This window comes from Harpia harpyja, chromosome 22, assembly GCF_026419915.1.
Source record: "Harpia harpyja isolate bHarHar1 chromosome 22, bHarHar1 primary haplotype, whole genome shotgun sequence".
In the NCBI taxonomy this organism is placed as follows: domain Eukaryota; kingdom Metazoa; phylum Chordata; class Aves; order Accipitriformes; family Accipitridae; genus Harpia; species Harpia harpyja.
In genome coordinates, this window is record NC_068961.1 from 17,115,684 (window position 1) to 17,141,899 (window position 26,216).

At 37.3% G+C, this 26,216-nt stretch overlaps 1 protein-coding gene across 2 annotated transcripts in view; it reads right to left on the bottom strand.

Moving 5' to 3' along the window:
* Positions 1-26,216, bottom strand: part of TGFBRAP1 (transforming growth factor beta receptor associated protein 1) — a 33,797-nt gene that overhangs the window by 5,494 nt on the left and 2,087 nt on the right. For both annotated transcript variants that reach the window (XM_052773743.1, XM_052773744.1), the window contains exons 2-11: positions 24,646-25,347; positions 18,066-18,260; positions 16,947-17,101; positions 11,112-11,194; positions 8,535-8,876; positions 7,176-7,233; positions 5,681-5,824; positions 4,504-4,650; positions 2,746-2,905; positions 113-546 (exon numbers count right to left, since the gene is read on the bottom strand). In XM_052773743.1, coding sequence (XP_052629703.1) covers positions 113-546; positions 2,746-2,905; positions 4,504-4,650; positions 5,681-5,824; positions 7,176-7,233; positions 8,535-8,876; positions 11,112-11,194; positions 16,947-17,101; positions 18,066-18,260; positions 24,646-25,330 — 2,403 coding nt within the window. In that variant the 5' untranslated portion in view covers positions 25,331-25,347. The remainder of the gene's footprint in view (positions 1-112; positions 547-2,745; positions 2,906-4,503; positions 4,651-5,680; positions 5,825-7,175; positions 7,234-8,534; positions 8,877-11,111; positions 11,195-16,946; positions 17,102-18,065; positions 18,261-24,645; positions 25,348-26,216) is intronic.

Sequence of the window (26,216 nt, forward strand, 5' to 3'; positions counted from 1 at the left end):
AAGGACAGGAAGACAACTTTGTCCTAATTCTTCAAACTGCTTCTGATTATTACGTATCAAAGGACTTAATTGTAAAGCTTCAAAGTGCCTCTAAAAAAAACCAACAACCTACCTTCTCATGTTTGTAGATTAAGTTTTCAGCTTGCGCTAACCCAAGTGCAGTCTGAGTCATTCTTTTTGTATGAATGCTTTGCCTCACTGCTCCAGCCAGGAACGGGGAGAGGAGCTGCACTGACCAGCTGTCAGGCACCACCTGCAGAACTAGAGCCGCATCAAATTCAGCAGTGTGGTTGTTCAAGAGATCCACAGCAGCCATGACTAGCGCACAATCCGAAGTGCCTGGATTTAGATACACTGACAGCAGCATATGGAAAAGCCTCCGTCTGTACTGCGTGTCTCTGTTCTCAGAGTTCCATATACAGTATTCTTCAGCAGCATGGAAGTCCTTTAACTCGTGGACAAGGATATGCAAAGCCTTCTCATGTTCTTCTAGTTTTCCATATAAAATTGCACTTTCCATATGAAGGTCTGTGCCCTGGATTTTCTCTGTTAAATGAGAAACAAGGCAATATTTGCTCAGTGGTGAAGACGACTACTCCCTCTCCCAGAGTCAATGCAAACAAGCCCACAAAGCTCAACTCCTGCTATTTTTGCAGGGGTGCTGGCAGCTATGACAGAGGACAGATGTTTGTATGTACAAGAATGCCTAGAAACATATCTCTAACAAAAGAGCACCACAAAATACGGGAAAAAGAAATGACTAAATAACAGGTGATAAAACCAGGGTCACCAACATCTTTTGAATTCTAGCATGTCAGTCTTGCACATTTCTGTGCACACTGCTACCATGTATGATAAACTGTAAGATGAAGCTGCAATATTTTTAACCTCTGCTTCTCCCAATATTACAGAAAATTACAGAATAGTTTAAAGTCCATAAAAGACAATAAAGATCACATAGTACTTCCCTTTAAGAAAAGGACACTACAAACCCTTAATCCAGTCTGACAATTTAAAGTTAAAATGTCAGCGACAGGCAGGGGGAATGGCAAGTTCATCTGGCATTTCAAGATAAAAGTAGAAAATCCTCTTTTTATTGTAAAGGTGATAAAGATTTGGCATAGGCCTCTGCATAAGGTATGGAAATACAATGTTTTTCTCCCCCAAATATTTTGGTCATCAAGGTGGAACACACTAGCATGCATTGACCTTACCTTCATGTAAGGTAAGAATTGTTATGTAAGAAATCCTGTGTTTTGGAGTACATGGATTTCAAGAAAATAATCCATCTTGTAACTCTTGCCCTTAAAAATTTGGTTAAAAATTAAAGGATGAAAAAGCAAGAGTTTCAATGACTGTGTTATACTTGAACTTCATCTGTCATATAACACTTTGCTGACTGGAAAGGCAAGGGGACATTAAACATTGGAAAGTTATTTTAGTTGCTACTCAGCTATTTTTATTTCCACTTCCACTGGATTTTTCCACTGAATTTCAGAAAAACATTTCACATCTTTCAGTACAATAACAAGTCACCCCATTGTTCTGGTGGACGAAACAATAAAAATTAGCCACTATAAGCATTGGCCAAGGAAAACATTTTGCTCAACTGTTGCTTGCCTCATACCAACACTAAGAGGTATGCTGCACTCTTCACTCAAAAAGATGCTCATATTTTTCTTTAGCATGAACCCCACCTTTCAGGGTGAGAGTGGGTTATGGACAATAAACAAGTCCTCGGTAATCAGATTCCTCAAAGCTTCGCTGCAGTTCACTGAGAAACAGACTGCTTCACAAATAAACCTGTAAGTCTTCCATTTGCAAAAGATTGTCACAAGTTACATGCTCATCATTAAAAAGAAACTGACTATAAATTAAGAAGATAATTGTACGAAGATATTTTTTCTAGCTAGTTATGGTATTCTGCCTTTGGTGCAGCGGCAAACATACCATTGTACCTCATGAGCTATGGGAGATCAAAGACAACACTAACAGACACGCTTTCTAAATTAACTTGCGTCTGTCAGAAACACAGATGGTAAGCCCATCAACCAAATACACCTAGAAACCTCAGATCTTTTAGTTTTCTATCCTTATGAGGACTTTATTTTGTTTCCTGCTGGAACTAACATATTGCATTTTGTCGTGGTTTAACCCTAGCCAGCAACTAAGCACCACGCAGCCGCTCACTCAGTCCTCCCCCCTCCAGTGGGATGGGGAGGTGAATCAGGGAAAAAAGTAAAACTCAGGGGTTGAGATAAGAACAGCTTAATAACTAAAATAAAATAATATAATATAATAATAACAATAATAATAATTGTAATGAAAAGGAACATCACAAAGAGAGAGAAATTGGACCCAAGAAAAGACAAGGGATGCACAATGCAGTTGCTCACCACCCGCTGACCGAGCAGCAATCCATCCCCCCCCGCCGGCCAACTCCCTCCAATTTACATACTGAGCATTACGTTCTATGGTATGGAATATCCCTTTGGCTAGTTTGGGTCAGCTGTCCTGGCCAAGCTCCCTCCCAGCTTCTTTGTGCACCCTTGCTCGCAGAGCACGGAAAACTGAAAAATCCTTAACTTAGGATAAGCGCTACTTAGCAACAACTAGAACATCAGTGTGTTATCAACATTATTCTCACACTAAATCCAAAATACACTGTACCAGTTACTAGGAAGAAAATGAACTCTATCCTAGCCAAAACCAGGACACATTTATAATAGACAGCATGCATCTTACCCAAAATAAAGTGAATTCTATACAGATCAGATTTCTGAAGAAGACTGCGTAGTTTAAACAGCAGTTCAGTTGTTTCTGTACAATTATCTGTGGTCACAGATTTTAGCTGAAGTATTGCCTCCAAGTACAAGACAGCTAGATGAGTATGGTACTTTTCTTTCTACAGATAAAAAGAGCAATGTTAGCTCAGTTTACAAAGACAACCCCTTCGCCCCACCAGTAACAGTGATGAATATTTACATAATTACATAGAACTGTCTTTTAATTCATTTATTTAGTTCAAATTAATCAGGAAGTCTTTGTTCATGCAGATAGACAACTTATTCAGACCAGCTTCACAAAATACATTATACCTATAGCATGGGATTCTCTATTTCATTAATACAGATATTTCTAAAATGTAGATATGAAGCATCTTATTCCTAAACCTCTCTTCACCTTAAACAAACAAGCTCTATAAATAGCTTTTCTTGTGCAAAAATGATTTCCTTTCAAAAGTTCACCTAATGAAAGTCAATGCAGTAAAGCAGATGTCTCTCCTTTGAGTACAAGTATGATCTCCACTGTGTCTTCTCCTTTTGTTTCCCTTGTAAAATGAATAATTTTGATCTAATTCATTATTCCTCATATTCAGGTACATTCTTTGAACTTTTCTATTTCTGCAATAAAATTTGAGAAAGCCACCAGAGGTAGACAAGCACTCTGAAGGCACAGTGCTTTTTGTGTTACCCACTATCCAATATTCATCAAAACAAGCTGATGATTTGAATGTTTGAAACATTCTCACTAAAGCATTCACAATAATCTAGTACCTCCTAAAGACCAAATCAATTTATAACCCAGCCTTTACTAGCAGTTAGAGTAGACTTAATTATAAATTATTTTTGTTACAAATATTCTACAAGGCACTATGTTTAACTCAAAAAGTTTGTTTGAAAACATTCATGACATCAGAAACTAGTACATTCATCCATCATGGTGTCACACACCTTGACGTATCTGCAATAGTGACAGAGGGAAACCATTGATCTAGCATGTGTATTTGAAGAATGTAAATTAGTGAAATGGTCATCAGTTCTGCTGAGTTCTTTCAACATTAATTTCCTTGCTTTATTTGCAGGTTAAAGTAACTTCTCCTGTGCTTAAAATGTCTCATATCCAAGTACCATAACGTTTGGCTGCTTCTGTATTGTGCTTAAAAACCCAAAGGTAGAATACACTGTCACTTAGACTTGTGAACACATCTTTTGAACATTCAACATACAGAGTGTGGTTTGGTATTCTACAGTGAGAGATGCATGGTTTAATTCTATCATTAATTGCTCAATCTCTCCAGAAGGACAGAATAAAACATACCTACTTGTAAAACACTGAATTCGGAATTTTAGTATATTGTTGCAACAGTGCAATAGGATTAGCAGTTGCTTAACCATTCTTCTATGATCTTATGAGACAGAGGTTTGAGCCTCAACTATGAAACAGAAAAGTATGCAGTAATCAGATGTAAAAAACCCCAAATCTCTGTGGGGAGGTAAGCAACTGTCTTGCCATCATACGAGTTGAAAAGTTAAAAATAATGCAGATATCTGCTCCTCATCTTCTACTTAAATCTTAAAACCGCTCCCTCCCTACTCTGAGTACATCTGAAAGCCTTCAAATTATGCTTATTTCTTCTAGACTTTGGCTTTTTTCAGAGCTGTCCATCATAGTCTGCATTCTGAATCCTATACCTACTTTTAGTATTCTTGTAGCACTCACCTCTATTTTTCTTTCCAATACTACATGTTCTAGATATTTAACACGTGCTTTAGGATATTTGTTAAGGCAACTGACGATATCATCTGGATTAATGTTGTTTTTCTCCTGTTCTTCCAAAGACCTTTTAGTGAAAATCTGTACGCCAACCTAGAGAGAGTTAATTGCATTTAGGAACTCAGTGGCAACCATTTCATTACCTTCTTATTTTAAATACTTAATTAATAGCACTATCAGATTAGTTAGTACATTATTCAGGAAGATAAACAACACAAAACCCTGCTTGACGCCACCAACATTACACTACTTGGTGCTTATTGTGATCTCACTCACTCCTACCTCCATTACCTCAATTTGTAGCCTATACATTGTCCAGCCTATAAATCTTGTGTTGGGCACAACCTCCACCAGCCACAAAAAATATTGAACTGATTGGCACAACAGCGGAACAAGAGACTTCAGGCTTTGCAGCAAGAAAGTGCAAGTTAGAGACCAGAACGTTTACAGCCTTATCAAATGTGATGATATACACAGAGTAAGAGACTTCTATAATGACCAAAATGAAAGTTTAGAAATCTGTCATTGCATGTAATAACTGAGCCATAAATTAATACAAATTAGGCACTACCCAGTTCCAACAACACAGACTGTCTGATACAGCATCAAGCATCCCATTTAACAGCACACCACACTAATGGATGTTACAAAATTATTTTTTTTTAATTTTGGTGGATTAAGTCAATTCTTGTAGCAATGAGGTTTTGTCTTGAATGAAGGCTATTTCTTCCACATCCTAGTGTACACAGTTATCACCTCTTAAAAAAGAAACAGCAGCAACAGTTAACCTGTTAGGTGATTTTTTTTTTTTTTTTAAGGTCTGAAAATTATATTGCTTAATATGAAGAAAAAGAGAAGACATGCTCTATCTTTCATTGTACAGAATGACCTAAACTTTGTTTTCAGAAGAAAAAGAGGCAATTATCACTAGCACTTATTAACAGAAGGACTTAGAAGAATTGAGAAACCTGGAAGTTTTCTTCTGTTGATCACTATTTAACTGGCCTTAAAGATTCTGCAAAAATGGTCCAATTAGCTATCAAGATGGAACAATGTTAATGAATACTCAAACACCACTGCAGGGAAATACTGATGTTCTGTGAAAAGTACACCAATCACAAACCTCTTCACTTTTTTGTAAAACCCAGTCAGAGTATTTCCACACTAGATCTTGGTCTGAGCAGAATGTAAGGAAGTCTACTATATATTCATAGAGATCCGAACGTGTAGAATCTTGAATGTCTCCATCAACTATTTTCACCCATAACTGCAACAAAAACACACACAGATTAAAGTGCTTAAAACATGTACTAGTTCTTCCAACTCAAAATTTATGTGAGCTACTACAACACTTAGTATTAGCTGTTGGTACTTGTGGAGTTAGAAAGAGCTCCTAGGAACACCCAACTGCAAGGGACCTCACTGGTCACTAAATTTATGCCTCCTTTCCATCACAGGCTTTTCTTGTACCTGCCATATTCAACTAATTCAGACACCATATCATGTGGATTCTCATTCTGAGAGTGGTTGGCCAAATAATTCAAGAGGAGGTACACTAATCACAAAGAAAGCTTTTGATAAAGTCTTTCTCTCCAATTCATGGTATACTTTTCATGTGTTCTGTGTAAGCAAGATTAAAAGCAAATGATACAAACAATTTAGAAGAAAAACTGATTTTTTTTCTCTTCTTTCATTTTGATTGAAGAACTTTAAGTACCATGTGATATCATTTTTATATATGTTATAATTGGAATTAAAAGATGCCACATCTAGCAGACCAGTTTAGCAATAAGCCTTGTTCCCGGAAACATAAAGAAAAATATCTTGCACATGACAAAAGTACATACTGTTTTTGTTGTTCTTACTGGTTTTCTGCTCAGGAAATCACTATTTACGTAACCGACTTGAATGCATTTGACAGTGTTACTGTGATTAATGTACTTAAAACGCCACACAGTAAGGCAAACTACTTAAGGTATTGGATATGGTCCAAGACATACATGCTATTTATTGATCAAGAACATATTAATTTTTCTAGATGAAGTTTTGCAGACAGGTATAACAAAATTACTTAGTCTGCAGTCTACAGACCACTGATAGTCTTAGTGACATCAGAAGGGGGAGGGTCCCCAAACGGATTACTAACCCAGCTGAAACCCACAGATCTTGCAGAATGTGTTCACTGTCCATCATCAGAAAAGGAAATAAACTCCCAGTTGCTGTCAGTGTCTGCCATGAGATTACAATACTGCTTTGCTGCGTATGCAGACTAATCAGTACAGGATATGTTCCTGAAGTCCCTCAAGCACCTTTTTAAGTGATCTCTTGATTATTTTAGTGCTTCTGTCCATTTTTTAAGAGTACAAACGTATGTTCTGGTATGCACAGTTTTGCTTAAAAAATAGCATACAAGCATCTACATAGCTGTCATCTTCAGTAAGCTCTTCAGGTTTTTCACATCTAGCATATTAATTTATTCAAGGAAATAGTAGCATAAGTTTCTCATATATACACATTACTACTTTCCAAACAGATAAATCAGCACCTCAGATTTTTATCTCAGAGGTAAACTGGTATTTGGAATGGTTTACAGATGACACTAAAAGCTTTATTCTAACCTGAAGTGCTGCAGCATCCTGACCATTGTAGTGATACAGGAGACCAAGGGCAAAATACCTGTACAGAAAGAGAAAATAATATTAAAATTGCTAGATCTTTCCTACCAATTTCATTATGGTTTGATTAGCACAGAATATAATTGCTTACAGTGACATGTACACAGCCATGTCTACACTTGAACAACTGTCTGTAGGCTCTTTTTCAGAATCAAAGAAGAGAAGTTCTGTCCTAGAAATGTGTCTGTCTCTCCTGGCTAAGGCAATTTCTAGTTACTAGCTCCAACTTAAACAAAGTATATGTCAAATTAGAGATGATCCCAATGCCGTTCTTTGAATTTTATATACAGACTTAACACAGAGCTCCAAATAATAAATATTCCTCCAATAGTTAATCAAGCATCATTAAATCAAATTTTTATGATGGTTTTACTTAAAACTTTTACTATCAGAACTATTTTTTTCTTTACTGCAACATGAAATCAAGTCAGGCAAGGAAGGGGTTTGTACAGTGCCATTACAGAGGTTTTTTGTGTACTGTAATAAAAACAAAGCTAAAGTTCTGTACTGGCTGTTCATGGAACGATTCCATTCATGTTTGCCATGCAAACTATACTTACCAAGAGGAAATAAATTAAACTACCCTAATTCTAACCACAATTAAAGACTCCTCCTCACTACTGTAGTTGCTACTACTGCACCACACAGTTTAAAGATTAAAGAAATGAAATCCATGACAGAGACACTACCTACGACTGGAGTTTGTATTTTACACATTTACTATCTAGTGTTTCCTGCTTAATGACAGTCAATTCTCCACCTGCTGGCATTTCCAATTTGAAGTCATCTGCAGTCATCTTAAGCAACCTCCTTTTGGTGAATCAGTGGGAGCACAGAAAGTATGCAATTCAAAAGCAAGATCTCTTTCCCTGAATAAGCAACTAAAATTTTAAAGCCAATAGCTGGTTAATAGCTTCTGCCTAAGGTAGTGCATGCTTTAAGGCATATTTTCATTCTGTCCAAGCACCACTACTGCGTCCATTCAACTCTCACATTGTCACAAGGGTAAACAAATCACTTCCCCCATTTGTACCAATCCTTTATTTTTGTGTTGGACACAGAAACTTTCAGGGAGAACTCTGTATTTACCAGCACAAGACAGAACACATTCCCTTTACCTCAGAGTGTCAATTAATACTTTTTCACCAACATTTTTAAATGCTGACAAGTCAGGCCAAGTTGTCGTTTGGACCTGAAAGCACAGAAACTTCAAGGATCTGAACACGTTGCTCTAGAAGCCAATAGTGTTTAAGACAATTTTCCCTCTGGTCTCAAAGGTGCAATACTCAAAAATCCACTCACTTTTTGTGTTTTTCCAGCCAGGCAGCACTATCTGTTAAAAGACAAAAGTTCTCTGAAACTAGCAGATCCAGCAGGCTTTCATGATTTGCCTCTGCATATAGCTTGAGTAAAGCTGTGTCAATATCTTCCTTGTAGCCATTTGCAACCTCAGTGCTGCGGACTTCATTCAAGTAACTCATGAGGAACCGTTTGCATTTTGTCATCTTCTCCTGGTCGCCTTGGGTCAGCTGATTTAGGTCCGCGTACTCATGCAGAGGGGGATGAGACCGTATAAATGAAGAGGAAGTAGGCAACAGGAAGGGGTAGAGAGAGATGAGCTCCCGGACATCAAGCTGGCCGCTTCTGCAATTACAGTGTCAAACTAGATGAAGCAAAAAGAGAGAAAAAGTATACATAGGCACAAAAAAAATAACATACTGGGAATGTGTGCTCGCATATGCCTAGGGTCAGGACACTAACAGGTTGTCAGTTTCTGAAAGTTACTGCCTTCTATGCTGGAGAAAATATATTCAGAACAAATCTGGAATTTTTTTTGCTCTTTCTGTCTAAACTTGTTTATCATTCTTTTCCTTCCTCTAGATATTGAAAGCTCTGAGAACTCAGAGACTGGCCAGCCTTTTGCTTTTGACATCCCACAGCTGCTCTGTGGCATATACAAAAACCAGGTGAACAGCCTTAATGCCATTCCTAGGACTGTCCTAGACTTCATCCATACATTATGGGAACTAGTCTTCTGACGGAGGCAAGAAAAATGGAGAGAGTGAACCCTTTTAGGCAAGCCACAAAGACTGTTCCAGTGTAATTCTGTAGAAAACAGCAACTTCCTGTAGAAAACTAAAGCTTTCAGAACATGTGTTTGGATGGTGAAAATGTTTTCCCCAACCCTGAAATGCACCAGATTCCTCCTTCAGCTCACTTCTTAAGGAGGTTCTGAAAACGAACCATGGATACCGATTATGCATCCATCCAACCAATAAGTAGCAGCCTTTTGTACAGGCATAGGTCTTGGGTGTACATCTATGTCAGATACTATGCAGTGGTTTTTCCACTTCGCATGTGAAGAGCATCTATACTTTATCCAGGAGCAAGTTGTAACAGAGATATGCTACAGAAAACATTTTTCTTCCAGCCTAGATTGAAGAAATTCCTCAAGCGTCTGAAGAATGCATGTTATGACAGAAGAATAAAACAAGACGTTTTTTCACATGAAAAAACAACTGGCAAACAACTCCCCAATTTTCACGGCTAGAATGACTCCTCCTCCCAGGCCTTGCTTTAGAAGAACAGCAAGAAATCAGAATTTATATTTTATTTCACTGTCAAAGTCATTATTCAAAATTCATCTTTAAAGATTAGCATTCCTGAAATGCAAGAGATACTGTTGCTAAAACAAAATAATGAACTGACAGTTCTCTAAAAGAAACCCTGGTTAGTTACTATTTTGTTGCAAATAAAACTTCTAAAAAATAGTTCTTATCTATCCGGTGACCAGCAACCTCAAAAAGCCTTTCCCTTCACAACCTTGATTGGAACAAATTCCAAAAAGAAACAAGTTATAACCATGGAAGTAGATGACAAAGCAGATTTCTGCAGGCAATAAAACGTGAAAGATGCTCACAAGCAGGGTCATCCCTTCCCTACTGTTGTGAAGTAACTAAAGCATGGGGCATGCCCTGAGCTGTTCACTTCTTGCCAAAGACAGTTCCAAAACCATCCAAAAAGTATGAACTAGTAGGAAGCATCACAATGGCGACACCTATTTATAACTTTTTAAAAAGTAAATACTGTCCTTTGGCTACAAAAATCTATACAAGAAGAATGAAATTCTGGGAGACAGCAGCAACAGAAAATTTAAAAGCAGCAAGTATCCTGTTCCAGAACCTAGTGACTGCAAAGCATGGGAACAGCCAAAACGAACAATAGAGGACCACAACAGAGAAAAATCTGAACATGGGAAGCTTTCCTGTGATAAGAGGTTTGAATAGCAAGTTTTTCTGATTTATACAAAGAGCTCCTACTGCCTCTACACTAGAAAGGCCAGCCTCTAACCAAGAGTAGAGTTAAAGTGTTCATGTCTACTTTGCAGATTTCTGTAGTTGAAATTGCCTTTTAATCCCTCTTTTCAGACTTGATATTTGGTTTTGAAATTCTGAGATCTACATTATGATGGAACTCACAAGTAGATGAGGACTTTTTTTTAAGAGGCAGAATAACTAAGAAGTAGCAAGTTCTGTCAGTAGCATGACCTGATGGTTCAAATCACAACACAGGCTCAATAATAAAGCCTTGACCTTCACGGGCATAAAGTAAAAAAATCTCCACATGTACAACACTCAGATTACAGGATTACAGCCTTAATGCTACTGTATGTTAGCATGCCAAAAAATCAGTTGCATTAACTCTTCAGTTATAAAGTTGTTTCAATGTTACTCTGTTTTTACACCCAACAAAACCATTTTATCACAGTGAACTCACATCTGCATCAAAACACATTCAAGCAACTAAGTTTTTAAAACCAAGAACACTAACTCCTTATTTAAAGAAGATAAATTAATGAAGTTTTTGTCACACAATTACCTGAAGAGTTCTTTTGCTTCAAAGAACTGAAGCTGTGCAAACTGTATAAAACCTGCTTGCTGCAGGATTCGTTTGTACATTACCTATGAAAGAGAAGGGGGGAAAAAGGTTTATTATATTTGTAAGGAGTTATTTACATAGTGCTAGTCACTACTGCAGTAACTACCTGCCAAAAACACTGAACACATGATCTTCAACCAGACCTGTTATGTTACATGCAAAATAAAGCCTTGATCCTCTACATTTTAAATTGTATGTACCTGAATATACTGAATCTGCTGTCCAGACTCAGCTTCTTACAGAAAAGTGTGTGAACAGAACACTGTTCACAAATACTTACTAAAAGCAAAGTCAACAAATAGCGAGTTTTCTTATTCAAATAATGACTTATCTGACATCAGTCTGACTCGCCTCAAGTGTTTGCTTGTGGTGTTTGCAAATGTAAAAGCCAATGGTCATCACTGAAGTTCCCCATGATTCAGCAGGCACAAAAAAAGATTTAAACTCAAGGGTGGTCCTACTTGACCACACACAGCCAACTTTCTCCCCACCTCATCTCACTTCTGCAGGAACCTTGCTGGTGATTCTCATAGTCTCATCCCCAGCTGATGACCATATTTCTGACTTTCTGCCAGTTTGGGTGTTTTTGGTTGGTTTTGTTTGGTTTGGGTTTTTTTGTTTGTTTGGGGGTTTTTTGTTTGCCTTTTTTTTTTTTTAAGTAATTCCAAAGCAGTTCAACTTATCCAATATGCAGTACATTATGCAATGTACATAAAAATATGGTTAAAAAGAGAAGCACAAGTAAACCATACAAAAAGCTATGTGTTATGAAGTTTTACTGTTAAGGTCATGCCTAGACAGAAAAAAGTTTACAAGTTCACTAGAAAAAGAACACAAAACTTCTTTAAATGCTAGGTATTTATTTAATCTGAATGGTCAATTAGTTACCATGAGATAAAATGAAACCCTTGTGCCCAGTGTATTTCCAATGGCAAAAGAGAATTACTAAAAGCAAGCAAGCTAAACTATGCTCTGCAAAGCATCCACTGTTTCTGACAGCACTGGTATTTTGCAAATACACCTAGCTACATCCACATGCCCTCAGTTTTTCCCTTTAACTTTCTCATGAATATACAGTTTTCTAATGTTTAACAGTGTACATGAATGCTGTTATTAATAACAGACTCCCCATTTTCAATGAAAATACCCAGTATTCCAGGCAGGAATTGCTAAAGAATGTCAGGCCTCCAGTCGGGTAGACTGATATTCTAACTGGTGATTTTTCACCTCGATTAAAGACTGTGGATTTACCAAGAGAAAAGCTTGGCTTAAATCCATTTAGTCTGTGCATGCTTTACTAATGGATTATCTTAAGGAAATCCTTAATCTTGATCATTAACAAGCCATTAAAACCTATTGATCTGTAAGGTTGTGGAACTTTTCTTGCCTCCCCAGTGTGGGGGAGAGAAGGGGAAATGGAGGGAAATGCTATCTGGCACACCTTTTCAGACAAACATAACAATATAAACAATACTTCATGACATTTTTATATTAATTAATGTTACTATGCTTTACATACAAGTGTACTAATTCAAAATACAGTTAACTAAAGCTAAAAGGGAATTTAATTACAGTAATAAAGTAAAACTTCCTCAGGTGATTAATTCACAAAATATCAAAAATATTTTGGAATTAAGACTGTGTTATTACATCACTAAGCGGTAATCTGTGAACCGATGAATACCCATCTGGTCACATTCTTAAGGATGCTGGTAAAGGATTTCAATCTGCAACTATCTGCATCCTATAGCACCAGAAAAACTTCAAAACCTGGCCTCAGACTTTCCAGGCAAGGTTGAAGTACAAACATTTCTCACTCTGCTAACTAGTATCAGAAGTAGGTTGGTTTTTTTTTTAAAGTCTGTTTTCAATCTTTGCAATGGAGTGACCACTAATATTTACATATTTAGTGAATTAGGATATTGGAATTAAGTTTGAATTGATCTAAGACACTGAAAATAGTGCTTTAGTTGTAGACCTTACTCTGTACAGCAGTCTTTTCAACTAGAAGTTGATAAGAGCTTGTTGATAGTGTAAGTATAGGCCAAGGAATCAGTTTTGAATTTGAACTGATTAAGTGGTATTCATGTTCATTTAAATGTTGACATATCTTCACTTGTCCCTTAAAGCCATGCAACAAAAAAAGCTGTAGAATGTCTACAGACAGACGCTTTCCCAACTTTTTAAAGATGCAGTGATGGGATAGGGAATATCCAGGTTGATTTTTAGCCAACAAGATAAAAACTAGACATTAAGATGACCTGTGATAAAGATTAGGGAAGCAACAGACCAGACTGTCTGTGGAAGCGAGAATATTCTCTCCTTCTCACAGGTTTTTAAAAACAGGCTAGACCTATGCGCCAACCACATACAGTTAACTTTTGTTTATGACAGAAAAAAAACATTTTGAGTTCTTCCAGACCCATCTGCCAGATACTGCAATAGGCTTCTTTTAAAAAGGTACTAAGTTACACCCAGTCAAAATTCAACACACTCTTTATTCCCCTATCATTTTTGAAGAACCACCATAGGACTTGAAGTGCTTTAGGCAAATTCTATAGTTGACTGAATTCACATTAGAAAACTAGCTACAAAAACACAAAATAAGATTTGTATTAATTCATATCTGAAAAAGCGCTAGAAAACAGAAAGATGACTGCTGAAGCTGCGATAGCTATAGTGAAGCCTTAATTCTCCCAACTGCTAGAAAAACCCTTTCTAAAATGGTCAGAATTACCAACTAGATTGCCAAAAATATTTTTTCTAGAAAGTCACTTCAGCTTTTGGCCAGATTTGGGTGCAGTTAATATGTTTTTTGAAACTAAAAAGAAATGAGGAAAAAAAAAAAAAAAAAAGAAAAAAGAGAGATACCTATGCAAGATGTGTGTCAATCTAACCAAGGTCTTCACTACCATCAACCATGATTTCTGCAAACTTCAGCTGTCCTGAAAAATTAATAAGTAGTATTCAGTCATTTCATGGTAGCATGGTAGAAAGGCCTTTGTATTCTTCCACCAAAAATGATATCCAGCAAAGCCACCTCCTTGCAACACTTTTGCTTAGCGTTTTTTACCTAGCAGTAATCCTTAACACTCAAAGACAAAGGAATTTTCATCTAATATGGCAGAGATAAATTTGCAGTCTGGAGGGACCATGGGTTAAATAACAGCTTAAAGCTACTAATGCATGACCTGCTTCTTTCCAATAACTAAATATTGGCTGTACCAATAATTCTGAGAGTACAGTACTTTACTGTTTCAATCCCACTATCATTCTGCATTACCAGCATATATATACATATATATATTTATGCTGGTATAATACTGCTGATATAAAAAGGGCAAGCATGCAGCTGTGTATGCATGCAATGACAATGCAGTATTGAACTGTAGGGAAAAACCCCATGTTGTCAAGAACTGTCCTACAATGCCGTGACTGAGTTCAAGTCACATGTAAGATGGCAACAGCCACTGCAAACTCCAGAAATTAAAGCAGTCTGTGGAGAAGGGCGCACTTATACTACATGTACCAGACAATTACTATCACTCTTCTGTATGGATAAATTATAGTGGCTGGACCAAGTGCCTTCATGCCAAACCTATGCATTCCTTCCCACAGCTTGTATAAAATGGCAAAACAAGGCCTTGAAAGTGTCAGCTACTCAGGAATCAGTAAAGCTTGCAAAATAGATATCCAAAGACATCTATTAGAAGATACCCATTATCTATCTATCTAAAATCTACTACCTGAAGATCTCTCTTACACAGGAGTTAGAAAGAAATGACTATGTGATCAGTTAAAGTATGCAAAAGAAATGTTGCAAGAGACATACGTAAGGCATGTAATTTGGCTGAACTCCATCAGATTTATATTATGCGAGACTACAGAAAAAGAAAGTCTGATGTGCTTGTAACAAACCTGTAATGACAACATTGAATATTAGAAGCACATTAGAAAGCAAGCTCAACATGTTACATTTCCAACTACAGATAAGCTCTGAAAAACTGGACTAACATCTCAACAACTGAGCCAAGTTGAGTAATTTTAATACGAGTCAATGGGAGACTCCATCAATTTAAGCTGGTTCATATCTATTTCCAAATACAGCCCAGAACTAAACCAGGCCATTTCGCTTGCAAATAATAGGTTTTCTGTTTTTCAGCTGTAGCTTTGACTCAAAGTAACTGAACACCCTTAGAAGTACGTTAAGTTAAAAAGAACTTACAATATTCGTGGAAGCAGTAATTTCAGGTACACAGACATTGTGCACATAAGATACGTGTGAACAGAAATTAACTTATCCTAAATACAGAAAAATCCTAAATGCAAGAAAACTTAGGAGGAATGAGATTCTACATGATGTATTTTAAATAATGAATTGCAGTTCATCCTGTGGTAAAACACAAAAAGACATCTCCCACACTAAATCAGCATAAACTGGAAAGAAATAATTGGAGAATTAGAGGTCATCATACTTGAAAGACATTGATTAGATCATGCATCCTGTCCTCACAGCAGGATTTTAGTTTGCCTCTTTAAACAGATTGCGAAGGAAAAGTTGGAAGTGAAGATGCAAAGCCAAACATGCTGGAAACTGAACTCTGTATTTGCCTAAATACTTTTCAGCTTCAAGTACTTCCAGATAGTTGTACCTTAGCAAAAGGATGGAAACACTTTTCTCACCAAGCTTTTTACTTACAGCAGCCTCCCAGCTGTTCATTCAACGGAGGAGTTAAGGATCAAAATGAAAGCTGACACAAATTTCATTTAATTTAATGACTGTTTTTCAAGGGCCTTTTATTTAAATGACAAGGAATTAGAAACTTATTGAAATTAAAAAAAAATAAAATCCTGAGAGACTGAATCATTTTGAACCACTGCAATTCTGTAATTTCCATAGTCAAGTTGCAAACTTTACATCTTCCTAAACAAACCAAAAGTAATGCAACAGATAATACTTTAATGGCAACAAAATGCTCCGAAGTGTATTAAAAAAACGAAACCGGATTTTCTGCAGGTTACAGATCAAATTTTGCTTTTACAAAAGGAAAGAAACCAAGTCAAATATTCATTCACCTACTTGGTGAGTAGAGATTTCATGCTACTTTTTCCAAGTTTCAGTCTCTAGATGACAAATAGGAACAAATACAGTAGAGTATGTATTGTAATATAAACCAGAGGTACAAGAAAATTAATACAAATCTTTAATCAACACTCTAATCAAAGAGTTACTAGGATACTTTGCCACACAAAAAGCTGAAATATTCAGTTACACACCAGTACAAGTACTACTTGTATGAGTTTGGAAGTAGGATGTATTTGCTTTAAGATTTCCCATCACTTAACTCTGAAGCTGTACTGCTGTGGAGTTTAGGATATGGTGAGAATCTCTGGTAAAAAAAGTAAAATCTAAAAATTCTGATCTGAAATAAAGTATACTTTTTAAACAGCAATAGCAAATAATAACAACTTAGTTCTAAGGAAGCATCACAGTGGACTTTCTATCACTAGTTTTTCAGCTTTGTTTACACACTTGAAAAGAAACCAACACCAAAACCTCAGCAGAACAGCAGCATTCAACCCTGCCAATGTCACAGCCAATCATGCACGAGCCAATTCATCAGCACAGCTATTTCTTCAGGGTGAAACCATAAAAGGTATTAGACTTCTTTTCAATGCAAATTCCTCCCCCACCCTTTCTAGTCATGTGACCACTGGCATATATGGCCCCACTGTGAAATTTATGTTTTCACGAAAATTAAAGGAAGGACAGACCTGAAATTTCTCTTTTGGAATATTCCTTCGAGCTCCTTTTGCTAGAACAAGGGCTTCTTCCACTCTGTGGCTAGCTAGAAGATCCTGAATCTGTTTTTCCAAAGGTAGCGGCACCAAGATATACACACCCTTATTAGTAGCAACAATCACCTTCCCTGGACAGAGCAGACAGACATATTCAGTTTACATTCTCTACAGAAAAAACACATTTCAGAAATAAGCTTTAAGATTTGCTATTTAAGATACGAGAACCTAAACAGTGTTAAGAGTTCCAAAACTCGTCTTTGTTGTTACTGTATTTACTAGATAGTATAGTTTACCTGTAAACTGCACCTTGGAAATACAGAGATAATGGTAAATTTATTTATTTACAGCAGATTTTGTTCCACTCTGAGTAAATTAAACTGGCTATAATCTCTCAGGATGAGCTAAGCTGTAAAGGCCATCACTGAAACTATTGCCCAGATTCCAGAGAACAGGAACTTTTAACTGCCAGATATTTCCACAGGCTTACATTAGAAAATTGTAAGTTGCACATCAAAGGTAGTAAGTAATACACAGTTCATAGTGCTCGAGTTTGTAGCTCTCCTGGAAGAAAATAGCAACGCAATGTATTCCACACTTAAGAGCTCTTAATTGAAGAGCAGATAAAAAAAATTTTTGTATTTTTTGTTTAACAATTCTTTATGAAATACCCCATTTAAAACCTTTTAGAAAGGAATACAAAAGAACGATTTTTAAGATGTTAGAACTTTGTCAGGATAGCCAATGGACAAATACCTGTAGCTTGCAATTATTGACTAGTAGCATTAAATTAACATTGCTCCTTTGCAAGCAATAATCAAATTACAAGAAAAAGCTCTAACCCCACAGACTCATACCCAACAATTAACTTGACAATTAGAGCACATTTATCGAGCATACATTTTGTTAGAAGCATGGAATGTTGGATGACTAAAGTTTACCTATCATAACCTAATTGGGAAGGCATTTGCAATAATAGTTTCAACAGTTAACGTGCTTGCTAGATATTGTGTTTAAAAAACATACTGAAGTGACTGGGCCCACAGTGGCAGTTGTTCCAGAATTACTGATGCAAAAAAGTGTTCTTTTTAATACCTTCAAAGTCCTGTAGAATGTGACCTTCTTTAAAAGGCAGGGTTTGCTTTTGCTGCTGGTCCAGCATGCTGTGCACTGTAATGAACTCATCATCGAGAGCAACGACGTAAGGAAAGCACAAAGCTGCTCCAATCACGTTTTCTGACCAGTGCACAGGGGCACGCTGTGAAATGCCATCTACAGTTGCAAACATGCCTACAAAAAGGGAAAAACAAAGCCTTGAGGCTCGTGCTAGTTGAAGACTGTTGTTTTCCCAATATGAAGCATGGGTACCAAGGCACAGAAATAAAAAGTCCCAGAACAAGAGATCCAGTATCAGGCAACATGATGACAGTGCATCACATCTCCCTGGACGTTATAGACCTGTTGGTTAGTTCAGTTCAAATTTTTTTTTTCCTTCTCCTTCACCACAGAAACAGACAATACCAAAAACTGAAGGGAGGAATACTGAAAGAAACTAGCAAGAATTATTCAAGTTTAGTAAGTTTCAGATTTTTTTACAAGAATTATGCCACATAGTCTGAATTCATTTCCCAACACTAATTTTTAGTGAGACCCAGCATTCAAACAATACTGCCTTAGCAGGAGCCACAGACCTGCACTGCCTGACCTATCTGGCAACAGAGGCATATTTGTTCCTTGTAGTGTCAAATGTCTAAAGAGCATTTTAGTCAACAATCATTTACTTATACTTTTTCACTTTTGCTACAGCAAAATTTTCACAGAACAAGGGTCCAGCTCCTTGGCATGAGTCACGTCCTGTGAGGCATCTGTGTTTTCAATCATTTGAAAAAATGCAGAGGCTGCGTATAAAGCGTATTTTCCCAAAAGCCAAGCACAAAGACTTTTTTAATATCCCAATGATACCTCCTGTGCTGTCTTCAAAATAACCATATTAAATCTTCAGTTAATTTGTGTTTTCTTTGCCACTATCTTTCCTCCTGTCTATTCTGTCCTTCTTCCTTCTCCGAGCTTAATAGGAATTTGACTTGCTTTTGGACGACACACCACCGGTTCTATCTATGCTACCTGGTATTCCCCAATTCTTCCTGAGACATTAACTGAAGAAAAACTCCAGTCAAAGTTTTCAGACCTAGTTCAGTAATCCTTTGCCAGCTGAGCCATACCGAAGCACAATGTAAACTTCTGTTCTAAACATGAATTCATACCCCTTAAAACCAGTATTCTCATGCCGTTAAAAAGACATGCCTATGAAAATTGTTCTTTGGCAGGAATGAGCCACTTGACAGCTGGTAGAATAAGTCTGAGCTGTAAAGGACAGAAAAGATTAAAAGATTATGTTATTCAATTTACAAAATCTCTTCCAAACAGAGGATAATGAGGCAAGGGTAGCTGGGTAGGAGGACCATCTTGGAATTAAAAAAAAAAAAAAAAAAAAAAGAAACCAGAAGGTTGTAGATTTTTATGGAACTACGGTGTAGAGACTAAGTTTCTGGATCCTTTACAGCAGCTTTGAAATGATCAGCCCTTTCCTTTGACTAAGGGTGCAACACAAAATTAAAATTTCACATCTGACTATTAGCAAGTGATGCTATTTGCTTTTTCACTACAATGATCAGCTTTTCAATCAGAGCACCTTACAGAAAATACTTTTTTTTGCCATAATATATAATTCCCTATTTACTCTACAGATATTGATATTCTTACGGATCAGAAGTGGAATTTTATGCCAGGCAGACTGCATTACCCATTTTTAATGCCTTCCAGTTGTTACTCTGTGCTATAATACCATTTCAAAAAGTGGGAGAAAACTTGAGTTAAATACATACTAACCAGTAGTAAACTCAGGGCTAATTATATTTGAAATATTAATTCCTAGAACCTTCTATTTCTCTGACATTCTCAAAACAATGTTATAAAATCCTGATTTTAAAAACTTTTTTTTTTAAATGACAGAGCTCTTTTTCAGGTAATTTTTAAAAATCCTTCATGGAAGTGAAAGGGTATGCAGAGCAATGCACAGTACTTTTCCAAGTCAACATCTCTCTACATCCCTCTGCCCTCAATAGCTAGGGCTTCTGTCGTAGAATGATGCATTTTCTGTCTTCATCCAGCTCTCACCTAAGGATAACAATAAACATGACAACTACAATCAGAAACCATGGCCTTTTTATAGTACAGGAATGTGTTTGATGAAACTTAGATGAAGCCAGTAATCAATTCCATATTAAAAATGCATATGCTATCCAAAGGTTACAAGAGTTACCCAAAACACAGCTACACTGTTTTCAGCACCAAGAGATCTAGAAATTTATAGAATCATAGAATAATTGAAGTCAGAAGGGTTTTCTGAATGACATTCAGCAGGACCAACTTAGATCAGGTTACTCAGGACTTCGTGCAATAGACTGTAGATTTTGTTTATTTGTTTTAAAACGAAAAGCTTCTTAGTGAAAGTATCTCTAAAAATTGAAATAAAACTTCTTTATTATTATTACTTGTTTAAAAAGGAATATGAAAACTTACGAGGAACACTATGAGTGGGTGAAAACAAGAAGGGAACATGCTGGTTACTGCTGACTATCCTGCTCCATGCAGTTTCATCAGCTATGAGAAAAGGCACTGCATAACCTTCTGTGAATCATTCTGCTTAGTACCTGTACACTTTTTATAAGTTATAAGGCTCAGTTCTCCAATTCCATTTGTAGTCTACTCAATCTCTATACAACTGTTCAAACCACGCACCACTGAAGAGTTTATTCTGGAAAAGCAAAAGGAATAAACTAAAATTAGGTATTTAAAATTTGTATTTTTTTACTCATTAAAGTAATGCAATAGTTGAATCAGGAAGGGACCTCTGGAGACTGTCTAGTCCAACTTCCCTGCTCAAATCAGGGTCAGCTAGAACAGGTTGCTCAAGACTTTGCCCAGTCAAGTTTTGAGTGTCTCTAAGAACAGAGACTCCACATCCTCTCCAAGACCCGTTTCCTGGTTTGAGCACCATCACAATAATGAATTTGTTTTCTTATGTTTATGTAAAATTTCCTGTATTTCAGTTTGTACCGACTGAAATCCTCTCATCCTTTCACTGGATACAATACCACTGAGCAGAGTCTGGCTCTGTCTTCTTTACCCATGCACATCTCCCCCTCCCCCCCACGTTGGCAAGATCTCTGAAAGCATTTTCTTCTTCAGACTGGACAGTCCCAGCTTTCTCAGCCTCCCCACTCACTTAGTGAGGTAGTGCTTCTCTCCAAGACCATATCCCATGGGATTCTTCTAAGCAGGTCCCTGAGCAAACCAAAGTCTGCTGTCCTGAAGTGGTTCAAGTGCCTCCCTTAAATCCTTAAAAAGAGATCCATAGTCATAAAAGCCAAATCCCCCATCACCACGAGCTGTGCAATCAGTTGGTGACCTGCATGATCCACCCACTCCTCCTCAAGCTGTTCTCCCTCACCAGCAGGGCTGATGAGAAAACCTCCATCTCCACTATGAGGAAGTCTCCCACTACTATTACTCACTGGTTGTGCTACTGCATTGTACAGGCTCAGATGATCTGCTGGACAGAGCTTCCTGCTGCTCATCTGCTACCAGAGCACTGAACATACTCTATAGATGCAGATCTGCAGGCAGAGAAGGAGAGTTCTTCCTTTCACGAGAAGTCACAAGTTTCCAGGCTTTGCCATCACAGAACAAGCAGAGACTCAGCCTGCCCTTCCCTCAGCACAGTTGGGGGTACAAGCTCATGCCTGGGTCCTGGAGAAGATTCAATTTCCTTTTTGTCATCTCTGATGCCATGCACTCTGCTGATCTCCTGCATCTCCTTTACTTGGCAACAGAAATCCTCAACCAAGCACACATCTCCTGCAGGTGAGGACAAAATTTCCCCTTGCCCCGATCTCAGGAAGAGGCACCAGGCACTCCCTTCAGCTCAAGACCTGAAGAGCTGCACCCTCCCTTGGGAGCTTGGTCTGAGTCGAGGCTTCTGATGTTTTGGGGCAGTTGCTCAGAAGAGTGCCCTGTGCCAATATGCAAGAACTGCGCGCTGAAATTTTGAAAACTTAAAGCCTCTGTATGGCAGGAAATCTGATTAGAAACATGCAACAAGAGCTTCATGAAATGAAAAGCTGAATTTTGGTAAGCATAGTTTCACACACAATCAGAAAGAACTGATTTTCAATTCTGAATGAACTAATTACTGCACAGAATGAAGATGCATCAAAAATGAAGTTCTTCCTCCCTTTGAAAGAATGAGCTATACACTAACTGCAAGTAGAGCCAACAAAGTACTGAATGGCTAATCTATGGATCAACTATGAACAACTCTAACAATCAGTTTTAAATGCAAAGAGTCCAGGTAAGGAAACAGGTTACATACCCAAGAAACTCAAAGATGTTTTACTTTATGATTACCATTTTAAGCAGTTGCTTTCTGTCATTCTAAATTCCAGTCTTAACTCAAAAGCAAATTAATCTAAATCAATGTCACTTCAAACACTATAAAGCCAAATACATTAATGCAGAATACATCCACCTCAGTAAGAGGCTGAATTTAGCACAGATGCTCTAGCAAGTGCCAAACGAACATGTCTTTACCAGTAAGACATACAAAAGCAAACTAAAATTAGAACTGAAGATTTACATCAAGCCTTTTCAAGTCCATTCACTTTATAGCAGAGGCCTACCTCAAATGCCAAGATACACAATGCTTATATATTATAAAGGTGCTCAACCATCTTCACAACTTCGAAGAGACAAGTGTTAAAGACACTATGAATTTCACCAAGGAAGAACAGCAAGATGGATAATACTAGTCAAAACAACAGTGGGGAGTGAATAGAGGACAGATAATAAAAAACCCCCACAAGCTGAATTAGGCAAGGAAAGACCATGCAATCCATAGCAAGCAGTCTTTGTAACGTTTCTGAGCTAGTAGAAGATAGACTTTGCCTGTATTATGAAGAAAAGGGAAGTTTATAGCATGTTTAGAGTTGCAGAAGTGCATTTGCTTAAGATATCACATACCTGATATACTAACCCCAGGACAATCTACTTACACAAGGATGTTGGATTTTATGAGTAAAGGTCTTATTGTATAGCTCTCTTCCAGGACACCAGATAAAAGCAAAAGACAGACTAAATAAAATCCTGCTTTCTGACTAAATACAATTATGCTTTTGAAAGTGTATCTATTCTTCTTAAATCATAAAAGAAATGAACCATTTGAACAGAATCTGGTTTGACATTCCTAAAAAGATAAATAAAGATTAAAGTAAGAATGGGATCTCCTTAGAAACATGTCAAAAGGGAATACTTTCAGAGAGTCAATTCACAAATTTTAACTTTCACAGCACTACTAAAATGGTTAATGTCCACAAATACATGTCCACATTTAAAGCAACTAACAGTTTTAATAAGAAGCAGGCAACCAACGTGACTTAGAAAAGCCCTATGTCTGAAAAAAACAAGTTCATCTTGGAACATCTTTAATTTGCATAAACTGATATTCTAATGAGTCTGTACTTCTTTCAAGAAAAACTGGTGAGTTGATGCACATCTCACATTCTGGTCACAAGACAAAACTTGAATATAAACAACTGATTGCACCCTTGCTCTTCTTTGGAATTGATATTAAAAAGCCCAAACCGATGCAGATCCCTGAATTAAGGGCCTAAATAGCTGTGATCTTCATGTCATGCTATTCCTAATGTGTCAGGGAAGATACACAAACTGCATCTCCTAAATGGAGAGTCATATGGCAAACAGCATGAAAGCATTCTGCCTGTGGTCTGTCAGCTCTGGGATATTGCAGCTTTTCCAAAAAAAGCTCAAGATTACTGACCTCACAGCATATTGTTGATTTAGACAGATTACAGCAGCAGTAGTCCTTACAATCATCTATTAGACAACAGCATTATTTCACATAATCTAACTTTGGTTTTGCAATATGTAAACTATCATTTTCTGTAATACGGAGCTGAAAAATACTATTAAAAAAATTAAGCAAATGGGAGCATAAAAACTGGGTAGTATCTGACATCATCTACAGTTAGGACAGAGTTTAATTCTACAGGAGTTAGGATACAGCTTACTGCCACTAACATTTATTATTAGCACTGTAGTACAACATACCTATTTGTGAACCTGTTACAGTCTATAAAATGGACTTTGTATGAACGCCTCTCAATAGCAACTGAGGAAAAAATAACTCGTCTACACTAATTTAACCATTCTACAGCAACATCAGGCTCCTCAAACCCAGTCCAGCTAGTCACTACAGAGAGGCTGTCAGTCTCCGAAGTTTCACTTGGTACCAACCAACTTTTTTACTCTGGGCTGCAAGACACTACTGCTGTTAGCTCTCTATACAGAAATGAAACTTTCTACAGACATGATTAAATTACAAATAATCAGATTTTTGTGCATTAAAAAAAGTAGGGGAGTTATAATAATGCTTAGTACCAAAAATTTACCATCTACCTTTTTATCTCAACATTCCAGTATAGCCCTGTGAAGAAAATTATCATTATTGTGCACAACACATATTAGTTAAGCTTTGCTTCCCAAATGGAGAGAAATTAAAGACAGAAGTTAAAAAAATTACAATCCTTAGTCTCACCTAGGCCTCCGGGGCCAGCCAACAGAAACTCTTGTCTGCCTATCCTTTTCACAATTGGCCGTTTCTCATCACTGCAATAAGGAAATAGATCCTGGGAGACACCAGTATTATAATTCAAAATGATATACTGTGTAGTAAGTGCAAGACATAAGTAATAACCATCTACAGCCACGGCACAGGGTTGCTCTGGAGTAAACACTTCCTTCACTATCTGGACTCTGTCTTCAAACACCATGAACATTTGAATGGTCCGCCGCTTGACTGAGATAATGCAGACTTCGACACAAAAAGGATCCCCACTCACAGGGTTTTCATTTAATGCAAATGTCACAGCTCCTTTGATTCTAGCGCCAGTGGGGACAGGTTCCAAGTTCATCATGTTAACTAGTGTTATTGTGTTGTCGCAAAGCACAAGAAGCCTGGTGAGGGCAGAGGCCGCTTTCAACTCACTCACAGGCTTCTTCAAGCCCAGGTATTTATGCAGTTGCTTGGTGGCAGCAAAAGTTATTTTTCCAGCTGCTGATACCTTTTCATCCAACAGAAAGTGATAGATAAAGCAGTCATTGGTTCCAATATAGAGGTTCTTTCCACAACACTCAATGCATTCGATGTTGATGTAATTCTTGTCTCCCATTAACATCTCCCGCTCAACAGCAGAAACGAGCTTGAAAGCTTTGACACTCATTGTGTCTTCTGGGTGATCTGATCAAAGAGAAAAAAAAAACCCACTATTTACTTCCACACGCATACTCAAATATCAAATTTAACATTCACCAGTACAAAAAATTCATTGTTGCGTTTTTCAATAGTCTATAGTCTATTTCCAACCTGATTACACAAGCCAGAATGAGCACATTAATAACCACAGAAATGAATCGAATTCTATGCTTCCACTTCAAGTTTATTCTGAAGCAGATTCACAACGGCACCCAGCTATTTTGAAGTGATGCTTTCTCCACGAGCAACCAGCATATTATTGGTGCTCTCAGACACTCTGGCACTACAAGTTGTTCCTGCCAGTACTTAGTGATTTATAAACCTCTCACATAAAGGTTTCTATCACCTGTACATGAAAAGATACAAGCTTCAGCTCTCAGACTTCTAGGGAAGGCACAAGGCATTTAGTGCTACAAGTTAACATCTCACATTGCTTTACACTAAATTTGGGCCTATTAGTACAGTCTCCTGGTGAAATATCATAGGCATATTCCATTTTAACACATATTGTACATTCCTTACTCTTCAGCAATCAGAAATATGTAACTTCCAAGCTGTTTAAATAATAATTTATGCAAGGTATCATCCAACTCATAATAAAAGTTGCTGGTTGGTTTGTTGGTTCTTTTTTAGTATCTGCAGAGTGTCTGTTTTATTCAGTGCTACTTACACATTCTCTGTATCAGACTATATGCACCAGCAGTTATAAAGCACATTCACACAGCAAATTTGGAAGCATGGTCCATAAAGCATTCATTAAGCTCAAGATGCAGTACCACAGAAATTAAGAGTTTCTGTTCTCTACTATCACAACTATTCCAGAAGTCTGTCTTTAAGTGCTAAGCAGCACTTCT